The 25,518-nt window shown below is 39.3% G+C and overlaps 1 protein-coding gene across 1 annotated transcript; it reads right to left on the bottom strand.

Annotated features, from left to right (window-relative positions):
* Positions 1 to 10,763: 10,763 nt before the first annotated feature.
* LOC106081823 (mannose-6-phosphate isomerase) lies at positions 10,764 to 22,441 on the bottom strand. The gene is made up of 3 exons (XM_013244036.2): positions 21,478 to 22,441; positions 17,956 to 18,259; positions 10,764 to 11,581 (listed from the first exon to the last, which is right to left on the bottom strand). The coding sequence occupies exons 1-3, from the start codon at positions 21,748 to 21,750 to the stop codon at positions 10,983 to 10,985; spliced, it is 1,176 nt and encodes a 391-aa protein (XP_013099490.2). The 5' UTR covers positions 21,751 to 22,441; the 3' UTR covers positions 10,764 to 10,982.
* Positions 22,442 to 25,518: the final 3,077 nt, after the last annotated feature.

Below are 25,518 nucleotides of genomic sequence, written 5' to 3'. Positions count from 1 at the left end.
AAAATTTTGCGTGAGTTGTTTTATTTTAAGTCCCAATGCGAGTGCAATTTCATATAAATCGGTCTACATTAAGACATAGCTGCTATATATATCATTCATCCGATATAGAAACCACAATTTTTGTTTGATTTTGCATAAGACGTTTTATTTGATGTTCCAATACGTGCGCAAAATTTCTTTAAAATCGGTCTTGATATATAGATATAGCTCCAATGTATATATTTTATCCGATATGAACTTTTAAGGCAATAAAAGCCACAAATTAGGTCACATCTCTACAATATGCAGATTTTGCCCATGAACATACCCCTAAGGAACAGGGGCAAACAGAGGCAAACTTCTCACATATCAATGAGTGCAGTCCGATTCAAGTTTTAAGCACAATGATAAGGGCCCTCCTTTTTATAGCCGAGTCCAAATGGCGTGCCGCAGTGCGACACCTCTTTGGAGAGAAGTTTTACATGGCAAAGTACCTCACAAATGTTGCCAGCATTAGGAGGGAAAAACCACCGCTGAAAATTTTTTTTCTGGTTGTCTTACCAGGATTCGAACCCAGGCGTTCAGCGTCATAGGCGGACATGCTAACCTCTGCGCTACGGTGGTCTCCGTACAATATACAATCTATGGCGTGAGATGTTCTATTTGATGTCCCTGTATGTGTCATCAAAATTGGCACAGATTTCGATATAACTCCCATATAATATTTTATCCCATATGGCCTTTTAAGGAAATCCAAATTTTCTTGTTCATTCGTAGGAATATCTTACAAGGTTCTATTTAATATTTCAATAGATATCCAATTTAAAGTCTGACTAGATTTCGAGATAAGTTCTACATATAAAAAGTACAACGCACATCAGCCGGTGTAGAGTATTATATAGTCGGCTCCTCCCGACTTTTGCCTTTCCTTACGGGTTTTTCATTTAAAAACTTTATTTATGTTTTTAAATGAAAAAAACCGATTTTTTAGCTATTATCTTTTTGGCAACAGTGGTTTAAACAGCTCCAGATTCTCTGGGGGACGCCCTAGCTACGCCAACGGGTATCCAAATTAAAGCTTGACTAGATTTCGATATAAGCTCTACATATAAAAAGTACTACGTACACCAGGTGGTGTTGGGTATTATATAGTCGGCACCGCCCGACTTTTGCCTTTCCTTACTGATTTTTCATTTAAAAAAAAATATATAGGGTGATTTTTTATCCAATATCCTTTTGGCAAAACGGGTTTAAACAGCTCCAGATTCTCTAGGGGACACCCTAGCTACGCCAACGGGTATCCAAATTAAAGTTTGAATAGATTTCGAGTTAAGTTCTACATATAAAAAGTACTACGTACACTAGGTAGTGTAGGGTATTAAATAGTCGGCGCGACTTTTGCCTTTCCTTACTGGTTTTTCATTTAAAAGCTTAAATAAAGGGTGATTTTTTAGCCATTCACTTTTTGGCAACACAGGTTTAAACAGCTCCAGATTCTCTGGAGGACCCCCTAGCTACGCCAACGGGTATCCAAATTAAAGCTTGACTAGATTTCGATATAAGCTCTACATATAAAAAGTACTACGTACACCAGGTGGTGTTGGGTATTATATAGTCGGCACCGCCCGACTTTTGCCTTTCCTTACTGATTTTTCATTTAAAAAAATATATATAGGGTGATTTTTTGGCCATTATCTTTTTGGCAACACTGGTTTAAACAGCTCCAGATTCTCTGGAGGACCCCCTAGTTACGCCAACGGGTATCCAAATTAAAGTTTGACTAGATTTCGAGAAAAGCTCTACATATAAAAAGTACAACGTACATCAGCTGGTGTAGAGTATTATATAGTCGGCTCCGCCCGACTTTTGCCTTTCCTTACTGGTTTTTCATTTAAAAGCATATATAAAGGGTGTTTTTTTAGCCATTATCTTTTTGGCAACACTGGTTTAAACAGCTCCAGATTCTCTGGGGGACCGGATGGGGGAAATCGCATCTTAAATATGTCTTATTTGAGCTGAAGAACCAATGGTTTCGATTTTCACAAATGGTTAAGATTTTTGTTGGCCAATTTTAAATAAAAGGAAACCTATTTAAAAAAAAACTCTTGAAGATACATTTGTTCAGTATAATCATTATAAATGACTAAAAACATATATGTATATATAAAATATATAAGATACATATGTATATCAAAAATCCTACAGAAGAAACGCATACACAAAATATTTGTTATATTGTTAATTTAAACTATTGTTGCTATTATAATAATACACAAACACACACTAATAACATATATACGAAACAAAATCTATTGAAATTATTATTGTATTGCAAATCTACTATATACCTAAATGCATATATACATACATACATACATATTAGATTAATTTGAATATTATCATAGTACTTTGTTTATTCAATTAAAGAGTTGCAATTGTAAAATGTCTCAATACCTACCCCTATTTGTTAGCCTCATCTTGATATGGGGAAATTAGTTACACCAACCATCTAGTTTAAAGTTCATCTATTAGTTTGTTCGTGTTAGTGCAACTACCTGTGTTATCCTAGTTCTATTAAATTAAAATCTAATCTAATAACATATACACACAAAGAATGCTCTATGAAAAAGTCTTATTATACTTATTGCTGAATATGAAACTGTATTTTTTTTGCCTCATTTGTAAGCCTTTGCCCAAATTCCTTAAACAATTTTAGTTTTTTTCAGGTATCTTATATAACAATATATATTTACAACATGCTAAATATCTTTTAAGTTTAGTTATTTTTATTTTTTATACTTTTTTATATATTTCATGTATCCTAGACAAGCAATCATTACTGTGCATTGTACGTACATACATATTGAACAAAAAAAAAATATTGTATTTAAAACAATTACTTATACATGAACAACATATTACAATACAAATCTTTTCAATAATAAAATAAAACATGTGAAAACAAAAATTTAAACTCATCTCGTTTCTATTATTCTTGGTTCGTCAACAATGCTACATATACATTGAAGTATATGTATTATTTATTGGTAAACAAACTTGGCGATGATGTATCCATACAATGTTCCTCTGGCAAAGAAATCCCCCCCAAAAAACTTCGTCTTTGTTTGTCAAGTCCATGGGTGAGTAATGTAATATGTTGGGTTGCCCAAAAAGAAATTGCGGATTTTTTAAAAGAAAGTAAATGCATTTTTAATAAAACTTAGAATGAACTTTAATCAAATATACTTTTTTAAACTTTTTTCTAAAACAAGCTAAAAGAAACAGCTGATAACTGACAGAAGAAAGAATGCAATTACAGAGTCACAAGCTGTGAAAAAATTTGTCAACGCCGACTATATGAAAAATCCGCAATTACTTTTAGGGCAACCCAATAATATACTTTGATATCTATATACTGTACTTATATGTCGTTATTATACCCACCACCGTAGGATAGGGAGTATATTCATTTAGTCATTCCGTTTGCAACACATCGAAATATCAATTTCCGACCCTACATAGTATATATATTACGGATCGTCGTAAAATTCTAAGACGATATAACGATGTCCGTGTGTCTGTCCGTCCATCTGTTGAGATATTGTGCTGAAATTTGACACAGATACGTCTTTTTGATGCACGCTGGTTAAGTTCTTGAACCGGCCAGATCTGACCATATTTGAATATAGCTGCTATATAGACCGATTTTCCGATAAAGGGTCTAATGCCAATAAAACCATTATTTTTCATCCGATTTTGTTGAAATTTGAAACAGTGAGTAGTTTAAGGCTTCCCCACAACTGACCCAAATATGGTTCAGATCGGACTATATTCAGATATAGCTATAGCTACAGTGGGTTATGTTAAGCCTCCCGATATCTGTCCTCAATATGGATTAGATCGGTCCATATTTAGATATAGCTGCCATATAGACCGATCTGCCGATAAAGGGTCTGAAGACCATAAAAGCTTTATTTAGTACCCAATTTCGCTGAAATGTAAAAAAGGGGGTTATTTTAAGCTTCCCAACATCCGACCCAAATATAGTTCAGATCGGACTATATTTAGATATAGCTGTCATATAGACCGATCTCCCGATAAAGGGTCTGAAGGCAATAAAAGCTTTATTTATTATCCGATTTCGCTGAAATGTAAAACAGTGGGTTATTTTAAGCCTCCCGACATTTGACCTAAATATGATTCAGATGGGACTATATTTAGATATAGCTGCCATATAGACCGATCTCCCGATATAGGGTCTGAAGACCATAAAAACTTTATTTATTACCAAATTTCGCTGAAATGTAAAACAGTGGGTTATTTTAAGCCTCCCGACATTTGACCTAAATATGATTCAGATGGGACTTTATTTAGATATAGCTGTCATATAGACCGATTTCCCGATAAATTGTCTGAAGGCAATAAAAACTTTATTTATTATACGATTTCGCTGAAATGTAAAACAGTGGGTTATTTTAAGCTTCCCAATATCCGATCCAAATATGGTACAGATCGGACCATATTTAGATACAGACCGATCTGCCGATAAAGGGTCTGATGCCCATAAAAACTGTATTTCTTACCCTATTTCGCTGAAATTTAAAACAGTGGGTTATTTCAACCCTCCCGACATCTGACCTAAATAAGATTCAGTTCGGACTATATTTAGATATAGCTGCCATATAGACCGATCTCCCGATAAAGGGTCTGAAGGTAATAAAAGCTTTATTTTTTTGCACGATTGCGCTGAAATTTAAAGCAGTGGGTTAGTTTAAGCCTCCGTTTCAGATCGGACTATATTAAGATAAAGGGTCTGAAGGCCATAAAGAGTCTGAAGGCCATAAAAACTTTATTACCCGATTTAGCTGAAATTTGAAACAGCGAGTAGGTTAAGACCACCCAACATTCGACCTAATTATGGTTCACAACGGACTATATTTTGATATAGCTGCCATATAGACCGATCTCCCGATAAAGGGTCTGAAGGCCATAAAAGCTTTATTTTTTACCCGATTGCGCTGAAATTTGAAACAGTGAGTTTTTCTGAGCCTCACGATATCCGACCTTAATATGGTACAGATCGGTCTATATTTGGATATGGCTACCACAAAAGACTGGTCTACCAAATTTAACAATGACTTGTACTTATTAGACCTCTCAATATTCATGTCGAATTTGGGGGCATAAATAATGTATTTTTTTACCGGATTTTGACGAAAGGGGGTTTACATATATGCCCGAGGTGGTGGGTATCCAAAGTTCGGCCCGGCCGAACTTAATGCCTTTTTACTTGCTTTTGTTTTCTTTTTTAATCAAGTCATTTGTTTTGTGATTCGCTTGGAGTCTGTATACACAGTTGTTCATAGATACAGTGGTGAGCAAAATTTTACTTACTTACTTAGTTGTCTCTTACAGTCCATTTTTACCATTATACCATATGAATACAAAGTGCCTATGATACTCGATATGACAAGGCATCTTTAAATGACCAATGGCTCGCTCACATGTGGAGCTTGACGACGATCGCCACATCCATATACAAATGTGGTTACAACAACAACAACAACAGGATATCCACCAAGATGCAGTTACTAGTGCGACTTATCATACCGACCGAATTTAGTCTTTGCTGGCTGCCCATTGCTGAAGACAAGAAAGACCCGCCCAGGAAAACCAGAACTACGGATGGCGTAACAGACTGAACTCGTATCGTTCAAGTTTAGATGACACTATTCCAAATATTATTCTTTAGTGCGGCACTACACCCCATGACACCAATCACCTATTTAGATGCCCAGCGAAACCAACGAGTCTGACTACATAGGCACTATGGACCAATCCAGTCGAATTTTAGAGTTGGATCTAGGAATCGATGCCGGGTCAGGATAAGAGGTGGGCATTTTTCTTACTTTTAGTGATCGTTCCTTTCAGTACCGTTCCACAAAAGGAACTAGTTCCTTTTCTTAGTTCCTTAGCTCCTTTTTCATTTTCTATCCCTTTTTTATTTCTTTAAAAAAAAACAAAAAAGAGCTTTGGATTTTATTTTGAACCTTAAAATGAGTTTGAAATTTAGCATGAGGTGTTTTGTTATGACTTTCAACAACTGTGCTAAGAATAGTTCAATAGATAAGGGTCAGGGTCAGGGTAAGAGGTGGGCATTTTACTTACTTTTAGTGATCGCTCCTTTCAGTACCGTTCCACAAAAGGAACTAGTTCCTTTTCTTAGTTCCTTAGCTCCTTTTTCATTTTCTATCCCTTTTTTATTTCTTTAAAGAAAACAAAAAAGAGCTTTGGATTTTATTCTAAACCTTAAAATGAGTTTGAAATTTTGCATGAGGTGTTTTGTTATGACTTTCAACAACTGTGCTAAGAATAGTTCAATAGAATAGTCCATAACCTGATATAGCTGTCATATAAACCGATCTGGAGTCTTGACTTCTTGAGCCTATACAGAGAGCAATTCCTATCCGATTTGGCTGAAATTTAGCACGATGTGTTTTGTTATGACTTCCAACAACTGTGTGAAGAATAGTTCAAATCGGTCCATAACCTGATATAGCTGCCATATAAACCGATCTGGGGTCTTGACTTCTTGAGCTTCTAGAGGACGCAATTATTATCATATTTGGCTGAAATTTTGCATGAGGTGTTTTGTTATGACTTTCAATAACTGTGCTTAGAATATTTCAAATCGGTCCATAATCTGATATATTTGCCATATAAACCGATATGGGATCTTGACTTCTTGAGCCTCTAAAGGGCACAAGTATTATACGATTTGGCTGAAATTTTGTACAACGGCTTCTCTCATGACCTTTAACATACGTGTCAAATATGGCATGAATCGGTTTATAGCCTAATACAGATCCCCTATAAACCAATCTCCTTATTTTAGTTCTTCAGCCCCTAAAGTGCGCAATTCTTACTAGATTTGGCTGAAATTTAACACAATGTCTCCAATATTCAGTTCTTTTTTTATCATATGTTTTCCTAAAAAGAGATACCGGGAAAAGAACTATTGGGTTGCCCAAAAAGTAATTGCAGATTTTTTAAAAGAAAGTAAATGCATTTTTATTAAAACTTAGAATGAATTTTAATCAAATATACTTTTTTTCGAAAGCAAGCTAAAAGTAACAGCTGATAACTGACAGAAGAAAGAATGCAATTACAGAGTCACAAGCTGTGAAAAAATTTGTCAACGCCGACTATATGAAAAATCCGCAATTACTTTTTGGGCAACCCAATAGTTTTGTACTTTGTTCGCCTAAATCACAACGTACACAGTTGTTGTCCATTAAAAAAGTTGACGCTTTTATTTAGTTGTATGAAGCTGAAAAATGTGGCATCAGCTGGTCTACAAATTAACAAAAGGGAGTGAAAGAAAAGTGTACATGCAAATAAAAGGAACTATAAGAAGGAAAGAGATGGAACTTGTTCCAGCAGTTCCTTACTTGGATAAGTTCCACTGAACTAGTTCCATCCGGAACTACCCAACTGTAGTCAAGATGCTCCCAGAGAGAAGCGACAGATAATCATTCTCATTCTACATCTTCTAATCATTCTCATTCTACATCTTCATTTTTTATGTTGTTGTTGTTGTAGCAGTGTGTTGTACACTGAGGCGGCAGCCGTTGCCGATGAAGGACTTCATCGGGTCAATCCGGTACGTACAACCGACTGCCTTGGGATTATTCTTTATAATAGTCCTGTGTTAAAGAAAGTTTTGGTCTTTAGAACCGGACTTTCATTAAACTTTAAATATGATGAAACTACAATGAGAAAATTGTATTTATTACAACGAATTATTTTAAAAATCAAATCCACAATGCACTTTTGCCCATCACTGTTAATGCATTTTGTGTTGCTTAATTTACTCAGGAAATAGCACATCTGTATGTACATATATATATGTACATAACATTCATGTTTGTTTCATTTGTAGAAAACAATGCACAAATATATTTTCTTATCTTTAAATAAAGTTTAGTCAGAGCACGTGACTTGTCGATGTCGATGATTTCACTTGGCCGCCGGTATCCAGCATCTTGAGTGAGGTCATCGTAATTTTTATTACATAAAATAAAAGTTGGAAAATAAAATATTGAATAAATAAAATCATAACCACGAGAATGAGGAACAATGACCTCCTGCTCGTTAAACGAGAAAAACCAAAGTCAACAAAGAAAATATTTTTATTAGTCGAGAACTGTGACAGACTTTGAACGAAAACATTTTTTTGGGGCCTTATTTTGGTGTATTCTCCTCTAATGTTTTTCGACAAATATTTTTTTAAAAATCAATAAACAAGATTTAAAAAATTATATTACAATAAAATATTTATAAAAATTTCATTTTGAACAAAATTTCTAAAATAAAACCCAAATTCGACAATATTATCTAAATTTAGGCACAATTTTATATGAAAGTAAAATTTCCATAAATTTTCTATGAAATTCAGAGGAAAACCAATTTTTTGGAATTAAAATTTCGATGTAATTATCCCGGCACGGGATAACTGTGAGCATCACACAGGCTGGAACTTTGAACTTCAATCTGTGTGGTGTTCTTCGTTATCACTAGTGATGGGTTTCTACCGGGTAAATATCCAACGCTTGGGTATTTTTTGGGTAAATACCCAATAAATACCCTTTTTGGGTATTAATAATTTTGCAGATATTTTGAGTATAAAAAAAATTTTCCAAACAATTTTTGATGATTTCGTATTCTTTGTATATAAACCTGACCTTCTGATCTCATAAAGTCAGATTTTATCTATATATAGTCGCTATATGGACCGATCTCCAGACTTAAAGTCTTGAGGCAATAAATTGGTAATTTTAGGTAGGTTTTGATCTCTTATTGAGCGCTTTAACGATGTTCCAATAGGCCGAGTTAAAAGCTTTGTAATATCAAGTACTCTAAAAGGACTAGGCCTATGAAGAAGGCTACCCGATCACTGCAATGTGTACTAAGCGGGGATCCAAGCAATAAAAAAAGCAGTGGACAGGTTTAAATATATATACATATATATATAAATAAATATATATATATATATATATATATATATATATATATATATATATATATATATATATATATATATATATATATATATATATATATATATATATATATATATATATATATATATATATATATATATATATATATATATATATATATATATATATATATAATTCTTCTCAGGTATATATGTATATGTATCTGGATTAAAAATTTGCCCTTAATAGTTTATCAATGTGATAGATGACCAGTCCAAAAATGTACTCCATCTACGTGTTGGGACTAAGTTATTTGTATTAAAATATAATCATATATTGAACGATGTCATCAAATTTTTCGAACAAAATGAATATATTTATGACAATTAAAAGCTCGTTAGGTTCGGCCGGGCCGAATTTTGTATACCCTCCACCATGGATCGCATGTAAGGTCTTTGCATGTTTTTTTTTTTTCAAATATATATGTATCAGCTATAGGAAGTTATCCACCGATTTTAACCGTACTCCTTATGACTGATAGAAATAAAAATAATGTCATCTAAATTTCAGTCAAATCGGCTATAGGCTTAAGAAGTAAAATCGAGGGATAGGTTTATATGGCAGCTACATAATGAGGAGGCCACGGTAGCGCGGAATTTACCATATCCGCCTATAACGCTGAACGTCTTTGTTCGAATCCTGGCGAAAACATAAAATAAATTTCATCGGTGGTTATCCCTTCCTAATGCTGGCGACATTTGTGAGGTACTATGTGAGGTACTATGCCATGTAAAAACTTCTCTCTAAAGAGGTGTCGCACTGAGTCCGTTCGGACTTGGCTATAAAATGGAGATCCCTCATCTTTGAGCTTGAAACTTGAATCGGACAGCACTTATTGATATATTAGAAATTTGATCATGTTCCTTAGTGGAATGTTCATGGGCAAATTTGCTTTTGTACCTGCATGAACTGATTTATATCATACTTAGCATGGATCTTGCAAATAAAACTCTAGGTTCAAAATTTCAACCTTATCGGATAGTAATTGCGACTTCTAGAGGATCAAGAAGTCAGATCGAAAGATCGGTTTATATGGGATCTATATCAGGTTATGGGCCGATTTTGGCCACACTTAGCACGGTTGTTCGAAGTCATAGAAAACTTTACGAGCAAAATTTCAGTCAAATTGAATGGTCATTGTGCATTTGAGAGGCTCCAGAAGACAAACCTGCAGATCGGTTTATATGGCAGCTATATCAGGTAATGAACCGATTTGGACCATACTTGGCACAGTTGTTAAAAGTCAAAACAAAACACAAGTGCACAATTTTACGATTGAATAAGAATTGCGCCCTTTAGAGGCTCAAGAAGTCATATCGGGGGAACGGTTTATATAGCAGCTATATCAAAACCTGGACCGATTTGGCCCATTTACAAATCCAATACCTACACTAATAAGAAGTATTTGTGCACAATCTCAAACGCCTACCTTTACTCCTATGAAAGTTAACGTGCTTTCGATAGACAGAAGGACAGACATGGAATATGAATTGCTGGGTCTCAGGTCAATACTTCGATGAGTTACAAACGGAATAAGAAAATTGTTATGCTCCCATTCCATGGTAGAGGATATAAAAATTAATGAAACGTATTACGTATTGTAATAATTGGTAGTTACCTTCGATTTAGTTGTCATTCCTTTAGCAATTTTTTTAACTTTAAATGCGAATATATCCACTTGTAGTGTGTTAATGAATATTCATGAATATTTCTCTGTTATGATTTTGTGTTCTCTAGTTGTTTAAATTAATTTTTAAATATCTATTAAAGCCATAACAGTACACGCAATGTCTGTAAATAATTTTGGTAAAGATTCTCTAAAATGTTCTAAACAGAATTTGCCATATTTGGTCGATTATATTACAACAAAAACAAAAAATGTGAATAGTTTTCCCCGAGTAATAAGTAAGTATTGATAAACTTGCCAACAGTTCGTTTAAATCAAAACGTATTTTCTGTTGCCAGATAGGCAGTGAAATCATCGCTAGCTCCATCTATGCAAGAAAATTCTATATTCCCCATGCATTCGGGAGGAATAAAGATAATAGAGCCAGACTTTAATACTAATTCGGAATGTTCTTTTAGAAGCAACTTTCGAGAACCTTGTGAAACTAATAAAATACCTGGGCCTTGTGGAAGTTCTAGGGAATATGTTGTAGTTTGCGAACTCGGCAATGTGACATTGACAACAGCGAAGTCTTTGACAGGTGGTGCAAAGACTTTTGCATTGGCATCTATGACTTTTGGTTGGAATAGACGAGTTGCAGCCGGCGAGCCGTTATAGTTTAGAGATGTTAACAATTGTTGAACATCCTTGTACTTGGGTGTTAGACCAGCGCGTATAACATTATCCGAACAAGCCATGCATTCGATGCAATCACCCGATAGATATGCATGTATTTCATTTGCTCCCAAATATATGGATTCTCCTGGTTGAAGATGGATCAGGTTAATGAAGAACAACGATAGGACACCAACATCATCCGGAAAATCAGCATTAATGGTTGTAAAAGTATCACTAAGATTGAATTTTTCCAAAACTGTAAAGAGAGAGGTAAGAGATAAAATTGTGACTACGATGACTACAACTGAGTAGAAAAATACAAAAGCGAACTTAGTTGAAGGACACAAGTGCGAATTTCCGCTAATTCAGGTAAATATTGAAGCTTCTTGGGGCCATAGATGACTAATCGGGAGATCGGTATATATAGGAGCTATATCAGTTAATAGACCTATTTGGACCATAGGAGCTATATCAGTTAATAGACCTATTTGGACCATATTTGTCACGATTGTTGGAAGTCATAACAGAACACTACGTGCAGAATTTTAGCCAAATCGGATAACAATGGCAGCTTCCAGGGGTTCAAGATGTCAAATCTTGAGATCCATTTATATGGGAGCTATATCAAAATCTGAACCGATATGGCGATTTGTAATCCCCAATGACCTACATTAATAAGAAGTGTCTGTCCAAAATCTCAAAGGGATATCTCAATTCGTTCGACGTTCGCTCGTGATTTCGACAGACGGACGGACATGGCTAGATCGACTAAGAATGTATTTCGAACGATATTTTGAGGTGTTACAAACGGAATGACTAGATCAGTATAACCCCCTCCTATGATGGTGGGTATAAAAAACAATTTCATAATCTTAATCATTGATAAGATATATTTATCATATTACCACAATCAAAAACCCCAATAAAAAACTTAAGCAAGTAATAAAAAAAGGCCGTCTGTTCCATTTTCAATGCAGTCTTTAAAGTTTTGTTTAACGCGCTTGAGCAAATAAAAGTTTTGCTTAAAATAGATTTAACCACACAGTGCCCCACAGTTCTTAAAGTTGGTCTTTTGGTGAAAATAAGGAAGGTCTACCGCAGTTGTTGCCACTTTCGTTCATTTTATGTTATTGTTGTAGTGTGATGTGCACTTTGGCGACAGCTCTTGCCGATGAAGGACATCATCGGGTCAATCCGGTACGTACAACCGTCTGCCATGGGATTGTCGGTCATATTATATAATATTTATGTGTACACTTTGGCTAAAGAGATTGAAAATAACCAGGGCATAGATTGTGGAACGATGTTTGTATAATTGCTGACAACATTTAAGCTTTTACCTCTGGATCTTGTACCGAAATTCAGAATATTTGAATGTTCTTTACACCCGTATCTGGAGTTGGACGGGCTTTTCTGGTGCCACTACTCCTTCAGAAGGGACTGAGAAACTACATGCTTGTTAGCGAGAGACATGATTGCACGAAAATATTTCCATTTGTGTTAGAACCTCTCCAACTGCTTCAGACATGAGAATCTTGGGGTTCTTTTTCCCCAGGAATTTTTTATGGAGCGAACATATTAAGTTTCTTGTTTTCAGACTCAGTATGATTTACAATCTGTTAAGACTAGTTTGCCAGTGCCGGGAAATGTATCATTTTTGCAACTAAACTGCAACGGTCTCCGTGGCAAGATCGCTGAGATTGTGGATTTTATGAGTCGGAAGAACATATTGGTCGATCCAGGAGACAAAGCGACCAACACCTGCAGCTTGCACAGTTGTCACGGTTACAATGTGCTACGTAAGGATCGCTCAAGGAATGGAAGTGGGAGATTGGTCCTCGTAATACACCATTCCGTGCAATATAAACCTATCCCGCCTGCGCATGGCGCTAGTGACCCCTAAATGGAATGCATGGGAATAGCAGTCAGGTCCGGTACTGCCGAGATAGAGCTATACAACGTGTACATACCGCCGGTTGGTAGCTGTGTCCCGATTAATGGCCAGGCTTAAAACCCCAACATAAGTGGGTTGCTATCTGGCCATAATCGTCTGGTTCAAGGGGACTTTAATGCGCATCACACTTCATTGCATTATCCCCTAGGTAACGACCAGCGTGGCAAAACTTTGGCAGAGCAGATTGAAAGCTCCATGTTTTGCAGGGTGAAGGAGGATGCCCCCACTAGGATTACGAGGAGGTGCAGCAGCTCGCCAGACATTTCCATTGCATCCCCTGATCTCCTGAGTGACGTATCCTGGCATGCCGTCATCTCTTTGGGGTCAGACCACCTCCCCATAATTCTCACCATCGACCGACCACTCGTCTTCATAACCTCTGAGCGCCGGACGTTTATCAATCAGAAGAAGGCCGATTGGGCTGGCTTCAGAGAGTATACCAATCGCCGCTTCAGTGAACTGCCACCACCCTCGGATGTGCTAGTGGCCGAGAGGAAATTCCGAGATATCATTAACGCAGCAGCCGCTCGCTTTATACCAGCCGGTCGAATACCGCAAGTGAGGCCCAATTTCCCGGCGCAAGCAGTGGTACTCGCAGAAGAGCGTGATGGGATTCGTGGTATGGAACCCACTAACCCCAGAATCAGCAAGCTGAATTTGGAAATCAACAGGGTAGTCAACGAACATAAGCGAAATTTGTGGCTGGAACACTTGGAGCAATGTAACTTAGGCACCGTTGTAGGCAAACTGTGGTCTACTGTTAAGTCACTCTCGAACCCCAATAGACGGGATGACAGGACCTCAGTCACTTTTGGCGAAATAACTGTGACTGATCCGAAGAGATGCCCCAGATTGTTCAACCGTCAATTTATTGTGCATCCCGAGAGAGACAGGGCAAGGAGGAGAGCCATTCGCCGTATTCGTGGTCTCCGAGCCGATGAACAGCCATCACAATTTACCGTGGGCGAAGTTACGAATGCCATCCGTGGCGCCAAATCATCTAAGGCGTTGGGCCCCGACGGAATCTCTACATTGATGTTGAAGAATCTGGATTCACCTGGAGTGGAGTAACTTACCACTGTTCTCAACCTGTCTTTGAACTCTCTTATAGTTCCCGATGTCTGGAAATTGGGCAGAATGATCCCGCTGCTGAAGCTTGGAAAAGACCCGAGTTTGGGGGAGTCGTACAGACCGATCTTCCTTCTCTCACCAGTAACAAAGACGCTTGAGGCATTACTCCTCCCCTCGCCAAGCATCAACATGCATTTCGAAAACTGCGCAGCACAACAACAGCTTTGCATGCCATCACCGCACACATTTGCCGTGGCTTCAATTAGCCCAGGCCATGTGATAGGACGGTCCTTGTGGCACTGGACCTATCGAAGGCATTCGACACGGTCAGCCATGCCAAATTATTTGAGGACATCGCCAACGCGTCCCTCTAGCCAGGACTGAAACGATGGGTCACGAATTATCTGTCGCCAGTCATTTGTGGAATTTAGGGATAAGAAGTCGAAGCACCGTAGAGTGAAACAGGGAGATCCCCAAGGTGGTGTGATATCTCCGGCACTGTTTAACCTTTACCTATCCTCCACTCCACCCCCTCCAAACGACATAGAGATCGTATCATATGTGGACGATTGTACGATCATGGCATCAGGCCCCCCACCCATTGATGACATCTGCGATAGGTTGAACGTCTACCTCAACGAACTTGCCTCATATTTCGCTGCAAGAAATCTGAAGATATCCGCCACCAAATCTTCAGCCACATTGTTCACTACAAATACGCGTGAGGTGAATACTGAGCTGACTGTGATGGTCGATGGAGAAATGATTCCGACCATCAAGTGCCCCAAAATACTTGGCGGCTTATTTGACAGCTGTTACACATTCTCTCCACATGACACAGCAATCTCCGATAGTCTAAAGTAGAAACAAGGTCCTCAAGTCACTTATTGGCAGCACTTGGGGTGCAGACAAAGAAACCTTGTTACCCATGTACAGAGCAATTGGCCGGTCTGTGGTAAGTTATGCAGCGCAAGTGTGGTCTCGTCAACTTTGTGACACGCAGTGGAATAATATTCAGATTTGTCAGAATGCCGCCCTCCGAACTGCGACGGGCTGTCTCCTCAGCTCTCATGTGGACCACCTCCATCAGGAGACAAAGATCTTACCAGTGCGAAGGCATAACTACATGCTGTCCAAGCAATACCTTTTGAGCTGTTATCGCAAAGACCATCCAAATCATCATCTTGTGGATAGATATCCACCGCCCAGAAGACTTTAGCTAGATCTACATGATCTAGAGCGTGAGGTTCAGCGCTACAAGAGAGAACCTCTAGATCAAGCGGCATATCAAGCAGGTCTAAACAACATTCATGCAAGCATGGTAGCAGATGTGGTAAATGGCTACCGGATGAATTAAGTTCTTGGAGAACGACCGCCTCCCATTGCACCAGAAAAAATCGACCTCCCCTGGCAAACCAGAGTAGTTCTGGCTCAATTACGTTCTGGCAGATGCAGCCGCCTCAATTCCTCAGAGCAAGGATTGGTGCCGACGTGCAAGATGTGTGTCCCGATTGTAACCAGGGACCGCACGATACAGGTCTAAACAACATTCATGCAGGCACGGTAGCAGATGTGGTTAATGGCTACCGGGTGATTTAAGTTCTTGGAAAACGACCGCCTCCCATTGCACCAGAAGATTTCGACCTCCCCTGGCAAACCAGAGTAGTTCTGGCTCAATTCCGTTCCGGCAGATGCAGCCGCCTCAACTCCTACAGAGCAAGGATTGGTGCCGACGTCCCGATTGTAACCAGGGACCGCACGATACACGTCACCTGTTTAACTGCCCGGCCAGACCCCCTCGACTCAGACCTACATCCGTGGACGCACCCCTTCTTAGTCGCAGATTTCCTGGGTCTTGATACTCAACAGAATCAAGCAGACGAAAGATAGAACACAATAAACTGCTACAACAACAACAACATACCCGGCACGGTATAGTTGTGAGCACCACACAGGCTGGAACATTGAGGTCCGATCTGTGTGGTGTTCATTGCTGTTACGAGCTACCGGGCCCGTCCACAGGTCGCGGATAGTGGAATGCTCCATACGGAGTAGCTGCAACAGCAGTCGCGGACACTCAGCTTTATCGAGCGGAGAGTCTCAGTGAGAGGCCAAACGGCACCTGCTCTTGCACAAATACTGAGTGGCTATGATGCTCGATATAACAAGGTGCCTTTAAATAACCAATGGACAACCTATTTCCACGGCGATCGGTCCTTTGGGCCGGAACGAGCTTGCTCATTTATAGGAGCATGAAGAATGCAATTACAGAGTCACAACCTGTGAAAAAATTTGTCAACGCCGACTATATGAAAAATCCGCAATTACTTTTTGGGCAACCCAATAGATGGTCACAAAGGGCGGGCTTTTAGCATTTCAAAACTATGTGGGCTAATCTAAACTTGAAGAGGTCTACCGCTGTCACTGGCTAGAACAGACGTCTCAGTCATTGTGTCCGTCATGACAGGTCACTGTCTAATCGGAAAACATGCTGACAGACTGTCGGTCGCCAGTAACGACTTTTGCAGAAGCTGTGAGGAGATCGAGGAGGCCACCGTAACGCAGAGGTTAGCATGTCCGCCTATGACGCTGAACGCCTGGGTTCGAATCCCGGCGAGACCATCAGAAAAAATGTTCAACGGTGGTTTTCCTCTCCATGCTGGCAACATTTGTGAGATACTATGCCATGTAAAACTTCTCTTTGAAGAGGTGTCGCACTGCGGCACGCCGTTGGGACTCGGCTTTAAAAAGGAGGCCCCTTATCATTGAGCTTAAAACTTGAATTGGACTGCACTCATTGATATGTGAGAAGTTTGCCCCTGTTCCTTAGTGGAATGTTCATGGGCAAAATTTGCATTTGTGAGGACATCGAAGTAGAAGACAATAGAACACCTTCTGTGTGTGTGTCCCGCTCTGGCAGTCAGAAGGAGTTCCACTTAAGGTTCTCATTTCTTTGAGAACCTGTCTGATTTAGATCGCTTTTTAAAGCGATCTTTACGGTTCAACGGTAGGAAATAGAAGGCATCTTTCTTCTTCTGTGCTTGTGATATCACAATGGTCTAAGTGTGTCTGATGGCAGACTGCCACTTAAACCTAACCTAGACGTTGAAATTGATCTTTGGGAAGACCCTCGATAGCCTCTTCAACCCACGACATTCGCAACTGCAATGCAAATGCAAATTTGCCTATGAACATTCCATTAAAGATCGGGGGCAAACATTGTAAACCGCAATGAGGCAAAATCCTGGTATAAGTTTCGCAAGTTACCAGTTGTAGTATTTTTAGACATGAACTAAGAAGCCTTCAAACCACATATAAAGCGATTAGCCAACCAGTGGAAACATTTCAAAAGGCAAATAACTACATGAGGAGTCTAAAGCGACCTCCGAATCACCACTACAATCCGTCAGTCATGAATTACACACCAGACTTAAACCAAAAAGACTAAATTTTCGGGTACCACCAGACCCATAATAGAGAATTTAAAAAAAATTTGATTTATTATAGATTTTCCCATAAGCTCCACTTTTATCCTTTACATGTTGGCCTTACTCTACTCCATACCTCTACATCAATGAAGTGATTATAATTTATTTTTAACTCACCCTCCATATATTCCTCTGCTATTTTATCAATGCATGCTGAAACTGCAGCCGGTTCAGCTGACATCAAGGCTTGATAGCATTTTTTCAAATCTCCAGCAGCTCCGTTACTCAGTTTTTTGATCACAGCATCGCCGCCTAATAATTCCTTAAGAGGTGGTAATTCTTGGCAAAATTGGTGGATTTCCTCATAAGGCCGAAAGCCACATAAGGCTTTAAATGGTGTCAGAGCTATTGCCAATTCAGGCTTGTGATTTGGATCTTTGTAAATGTCAGGGCGCTCTTTGTGTAAATGTTTTGCTTCATCCTGGAAAAAAATTAAACATTTAGATGAACAAAAAAAATTTTAATTTAAAATTTAATAGCTTTATCTGGGGACAATTTCCAATCTCGACTCAGACCCACATCTCTATGGACACTCCCCATTTTAGTCGCAGAGTTCCTGGATCTGGACACTCAACAGAATCAAGCAGATCAAGATAGAACACAACAACAACGACGATTCCCAAGATCACCCTGTTTATTAAATAACAATCTATGCTCGGGTATCAATTTGCTGCCAACATTTTTGATTATAAGCCATCATCACTTAAAACTTCTACCGAACTATGCACCTTGACGCGCATTTGAGAATGTAATGCCAGACTAAGCTAGCACCCGTTTTGTGATATTAGGTTTAAACCATTGCCAGCATGCATCACCCAACGGGTCCTCCCAAAAGTCCGAAAACTCTATGATTCCCGTGGAACCATATTAAAGAAATTACTTACAATGTTCCTCACAGGCTGGAACATTGAGGTCCAAATCCGTGTGGTGTATTGCTGTCACGAAAAATTTAGCTGCGAGCTATCATGCCCGTCCACCGGATGCGGATAGTGGGATGGCCCATACGGCGTAGCTGCTAACGCAATCGCCGACAATCAGCGGTATCGAGCGGAGAGTCTCAGTGAGAGGCCGGGCGGTACCGGCTCTTGCACAAATACTGAGTGCCTATGATGCTCGATATGACAATGCGAGTTATTGGCGCCTTTAAATAACCAATGGCCAACCAGTTGCCACGGCAATCGGTCCTTTGGACCGGAATGAGCTTGCTCGCCTACAGAAGTTTGAATAGGATTGCCACCTCCACATGAAAATGTGGCTACAACAACAACAAAACGTTTGTTCGACTAGACTAACTCAGAATAAATTTCCAAGCGCCTAGTTGTTCTGCCCAGCTTCTTCAATTTCTGAACCTAGTTTCGAAATGGCTCTCTCCATTTGGTCCTTGCTGCTAACGCAGTCGCCGACAATCAGCGGTATCGAGCGGAGATGCCTATGATGCTCGATATGACAATGCGAGTTATTGGCACCTTTAAATAACCAATGGCCAACCAGTTGCCACGGCAATCGGTCCTTTGGACCGGAATGAGCTTGCTCACCTACAGAAGTTTGAAGAGGATTGCCACCTCCACATGAAAATGTGGCTACAACAACAACAAAACATTTGTTCCACTAGACTAACTCAGAATAAATTTCCCAGCGCCTCGTTCTTTTGCGCAGCTTCTTCAATTTCTAAACCTAGGTTCGAAATGGCTATCTTCAATTGGTCTTTCCCTCGAAGCTTTGTCCTTCCCCTTTTGCGTGTACCACAAGATTAACCTTCAAAACTTCTTAGTGAGAGTTTCTTCATTCACTCTGACGACGTCATACAGCTCAATGCCGATATTCTCGATCAAGGGATGCATTTTACGAAGAATCTTGCACTAAAACACTTCAAGTATTACCTCATCCTCAGTCGCAAGTACGCATGCTTCAGTACCAATAGTGGAATTTTGCTTGTGGAGAGTGGCTTTGTTCCTGAACTACTTGCTTAATCCAAAGTGCTATTGTGGCAGTGTGTTATACATTGAGGGGGCAGCCCTTGTCGATGAACCATTCCATCGGGTCAATCGTACAACCGGCTGCCATGGGATTGTGAGTCATGCGTTTCGTTTACTGCGATGCCGAGGTAGATAAAATTCCCGACTTTCTCAAAGCTATAGTTCCTAACTTTCTCTATTTGCCTGGGCTTACAGGGAACTTCGACAGCAAAATAATCCACGTTGTCTTATCTCTATTGACTGCCAGATCCACTTTTACTGACTCTCTTTAGATCTTTTCAAAAAGCCGCCGGTACCTTCTCACAATATCGTAGTCGCCCAAACCAAAATCAGACATGGTTGAACGAATAGGGCGGCATTGCAGTCAACGAAAATAGAAAAAAGTGTTGACCAGGCCTTCTCGGGTCGTTTTCAGGACTTTATCCAGTGTGAATGTCTGATCTTTGGTCGATTTATTTGGTCTTTAGCCCTGGTAAACATTTCACACAGTACGCTCGAGAGTGTCTCCTATACAATGGGAAGGAGACTTACTTTTCTGTAGTTGGTACATGCTGTTTTGCCTTCTTCCTTGTGTACGGAACATAGTATGCTGAAGACCCAATTATCGGATTTGCGTCCTTCCACCCACATCGCTCAGCTGATGCTTACCCATTATCAGCGTATCGCCTTCGCTCTTAAATAGTTTAGGCGGAAACTAATCGTCTCCTGTTGTCTTATTGATTTTCATTCTGACCAGGCAGAATCCCCGGCACGGGATAGCTATTAGCACCACAAAGGATAAAACTCTGAGCTCCCACTAGAGTGGGGCGCGTCCACAGGTTGCGGATATTGAAATGCATTATATACGGAATAGCTGCAACTGCAGTCACGATCAGCCATCGATATCGATTGGATAGTCTTAGTGAGAGGCCGGGCGGCACCGGATCTTGTATAAATACTGAGCGCCTATGATGCTCGGGTTTGGTAGGATTTGTTTTAATAATTTAATAACTTTCTTGATTGGCAACACTGATCATGACATCTACAATACAGAGCGCTACCCTCCTTTGGCAATACCATGGCAGCCGGTGGTACGTACCGGATTGACCCGATGGAGTCCTTCATAGGCAAGGGCTGCCGCCTCAGTGTACAACACATTGCAACAACAATCCTCCTTTGTTGTTCTGACTCCTCTACCATTCCATCGAACCACCTGCAAGGCAGAAATGTCGACTTTGCACTTTCCAATTCATCAGCCATTGCGTATACTGCACTTTCTCTGTAAAGAGCTTGGACATTCCAGGTGTAGATTGACAGATTTGTTTGGCGGGGTCGTCAACGTTAGGGAAATCCATTGTCTATTTCTTCCATTGGAAGGTTGTGTGCACTTTAATGGATGTCGTAAATGGGCGACAATGATCCTATGGTGGCACGCTGGTAAGTCCCACATAAAGATTTTGCAAAAACACGGGGCGGTTCTTCTTTGAATCGACATGGTACATTGTGGACCAAGTAGGCAAAGATAATATTACCAAAAATTAGCCTTCACCGAAGAAGGACTTTAAAGTCTTGATATTCGCTTTATTGTTGAAATGGTTAATAATTTCACAAGAAATGCTACTCTACCATGATAATAAAAAAAACTCTTTATATAATTTTACTACGAATATATTCAATGGCTTACCTTATTTGGATGCACTTGTAAACTTAGTGCCTTGCGTATGCTCAAAACTTTAAGCAGAAAGGGCAAAGGTTCATCATACACCTGCCCCAATTCAGTACCACTTGATTTCAGCAACGAAGGTCCGCTGCAATGGGTGCCCATCCACAGCTCAGCATAGGGAGCTTCCTCATTGACCGAAAACTTTCCATTATTGGCTTTGGCCAATTTTGCCACCTCCGACGATTGCCCCAGCTTTCCCCATTCATAATTTTTGATATTGCCCACCAGCTCCATTATATTGCACCGCCCACACACACGCACAGTGAAGATGAAGTATCACAACAAACAGTAAGAATTCCAAAAAAAAAAAATAGTTTTCGTTGCGATGTGTATATGTCAACTGGCTATGATTTGCACGCAATTTTTTTCACATTTCATCCAATTGCTTGCGCAGGGTCATGCAGTGAAGGTCGTGTACAATTAACAGGTTTCCTTCTACCTTCGTCGTATGGTGTTTCCACTTTCAAAAATGAATGTAGCGATTTTTGTAATTACAAACTTCGTCGGCTATCTTCTGCTGTTTTATCACTCAAAAATAAGTTTTATCGTTAATTTTTTTAAACAGAGCAGGCAGTTGTTTTCGACGCCCTTACTGTCACCGCTAATTAGAGAAGCTTTGGCTAGAACTTTATCATGGTTCTTTAACTTATCAATTTTAATTTTTGTCTGTACACGCATTTAATGATGTTTGTGTGTAGTTGCCGCTTGAATGTATTTGCCAAAGATGAATGGGGAAAGCAATATCCAATGTTCCACACCAAAATACTTTTTTACATGTTTGTTATTAAGGCACAGCTGTCAGCTTTCAGTTGGCTTTTTGGACGCTTTGCAATCCATGTGGAGTTTCAAGGAGTAATTTTTTAATAAAAATTGCATATTTTCATTTATGATTAGTTGCAAATCTATTTACGAATGGAAGCATGTAGCAAATGAGTAATGTATGCAAAAAAAGCAAACAAAAAAACTAAATTGCCAATCAATGACAAAGCCATACAATATGTAAAGATACGGCATTTCAATTGCGTCATTTGGATGCCAGATGTCGTTAGTAAAATTAGCCCACATTTTAGTTACAATTAGTGTTCAAAAGGTGCCGTTGGTAAAAATGGACCCCATCTCTTTTAAAATTTGATATTTTAAGTGCAATTTTGCATCTGTGAGCCCTTAAATAAATATGTTTATCGACTAAAATAATCCGCACATTCATTGACTAAAATAATGCCACTTTTTATAGATTATGTAAAAGTGGTTCCATCCCAATGAATACGACGACATCTATGCGTTTAAAATGATCCGCATCTTTATATATTGTAAGTCTTTGATGTGTTTGTGTGTCATGAGTTGGCAACTTATCCGACAATAATCTTAGGGATGCTTTACACTTGATTAAGCATCGTAACATTTGATAGGCATGATATGATCCACTAATGCGGCAAAAACTCTCAATAATTCCGGATAGACTGAACAAAGTTGCACCAAGCGATGAAGGCCCAAACAGAATGAGCTCGTTGAGCTTTGTTGTTGAGCGTTGCGTTGATAAATGTAACTCTGCAAATACTAGTGGAATTTTATAACCTTTCCAGAGGTGTATTCAAATATGATATCGGATCATAACAAGTCCCCCAATTTCAAAAATAAAGACGATACCCATGGCGAAACAATTAAAGGTGGTGCAATCCCCCATCTTGCCATCAAGCTGATCAACGTTTTGCCAACACACACAAAGAAATTTCGGATGGGATAATGGATTGAGGATGGGAGCAGCTCATACCATCGCGGTATAATCGAAGCGACGATAGGAAACCTGGATGGAAGTGAAGAGGTTTCTGACGGAACTCCAGTATTGCCATTTAAAAGATCATGTTACACGGATAGATCAAAACTATGGGACAGAGTGAGCCTAGGGGTCTACATTGAGAACCCAGGGACTGAGATTTGTTTTAGACTGCCTGACAGATCCGGGCGATCGAGGAGGATGTGTGGTGCTAAGGCGAGGACGTTGAGTGTGAACATCTTTACGGACAGTAAATTGGCCATAAGGGCTATAACAAACAGGGCGGTAAAGTCACGAACAATCTTGCAGTGTATCGCATCGTTTGGGTGCCGGTCTATAACGGAGTAAGGGGGTTTGAAAAGGCAAACGATTTGGCAGTGAAGGCTAGAGGACTGCCATCAATATACCATGATATAAAAACAACGAGTTTTTTTGTGTTTGAGCATTATGGTCAAGAACCCTAACAAACACAAACAACGAAAAATGGCTCGAGCTAGTAACATACTCAAAGTCAAGATTGTATGAAACACTGATTTTGACAGATAAAGCATTCAATTTTTTGTTGTTGGCCAACTGCTCCTACCTGTTAACGGATATATCTTGCAATAAACTTGGTTAACCCGAACCCTTTCGCGTCGGCGCACTCCGAGTTATGGGCGTGGGCTACGAACTGTGCGACTGCGAAACAGTCGGTAGGAACGCGAAAATCCTATGGGTTGATACTGATCGTGAGAGGACGAGGCTTTTACTGAAAGGAAGTAAGAAGGAGGTCAGTATAGCTATTGGTATCATAACGGGACACATAGGACTACGAACACACTAATGCAAAATCGGTGCGGCAAGTGATAGCATGTGAAGGGCATTCGGGGAAGGTGATGAGACGCTGGACCATTTCATTTGCCATTGCCCGGCTTTCACGTCTAACAGATACCGGCACTAAGGTGAAGACACAATACCAGGGGAGTGGTATTGAAAACAATTAAGGAAATGTGGTGAGAGTTCGCATCGCACCCTTTTAGAAACTCGTTTTCTGTCTGTTTTGCTAGCCTCACCAGCCATTGCGACTCCGACGTGGGTGCCGGTCTGGGGAAAACATATAATTCAAATTTTTATGACAAATAACGCAGGTCTGCTGATTAACAGTGGTAGCATAGAATAATTGGTAGTTGATATGGTTCAGTCCAGAAACTTTGTTCCGGGTCGTCCATGGCTCCTGAATTAAGGCAATATGAATCTTTCCCTTGCTGATTTTTCTGCATCAGAGCGTGCGTAGCAGTCTCGTTCCGTTGGAGGTTTATCTGAATTACCTGAATCATTGGTCCTCCAGCAAATGGGCATCTTGGGAGTAAGTGATGATCTCATCGTCTTTAGACTGCATTGGCTTTTAGACTGTAGACCGAATCTTGAAGTCAGCGAGGTTATTTTTTTTAGAGTGCATAACAAGCCGATTACTGGCTTAGGTGTTTGTCCATAGTAGCATAGAGCGGATTAATACCGCATCCCTTTTTCAACCTAACCTAACCTATTTCTTTTACAGCACGTCGGTGGCGAACCTTTGGCTCACGGCTATTTGAGCAGTTTAACTTTTCCCCAATGAGATTCCATCAAAAAACATAATTCAATAATGACGATCATATAAACGAATTCATGCCGTAAAGAAATCTCTTGTAGAGAAGTATAACAAGGATGAAATACAAAAGTAGCCGAAGATGTTTTTGATGAGAGCGGTGTTTTGCTTCTCAATTTTCCTGATTTGTTAACGCTTGCATAATGCTACAGGAGTCCTTTATTGGTGTAGACGATTGAAGCGTTTTATTTAAATTATGTATCTTTTTTGTATATGTGATTAGTATAATTTTTTCCACATTTTTATGAATTAAAATACTTGATGTCATCTTTTTTTTAGATTACTCTTAATTAACTTAATTAATACCCAATAAAAGTAATAAATAAGCAGTACAATTCGTTATATTTGTGAATTGATTTGAACAAACTATAATTAAAGTTGCCAATGTATTATAACTGGCTTGGATATCTTTGTGTGTGAGCCCTCCTTAATTCATAAGTCATGGTTATCGTACTAGGCACATTTATAGCGGAAATTACTCATTTTCTTGCCGCAAGGTGTCGCAATATGTGATATACGTTATAATTTAAAATGCCTTAAATAGCAAATTAAGTTCAAAATTCTACATTTATGCAGATCAATAAACAAAGTTCATAATACA

Source organism: Stomoxys calcitrans, chromosome 2 (genome assembly GCF_963082655.1).
Source record: "Stomoxys calcitrans chromosome 2, idStoCalc2.1, whole genome shotgun sequence".
Taxonomy (NCBI): domain Eukaryota; kingdom Metazoa; phylum Arthropoda; class Insecta; order Diptera; family Muscidae; genus Stomoxys; species Stomoxys calcitrans.
This window is presented reverse-complemented; position numbering and strand designations above follow the sequence as displayed.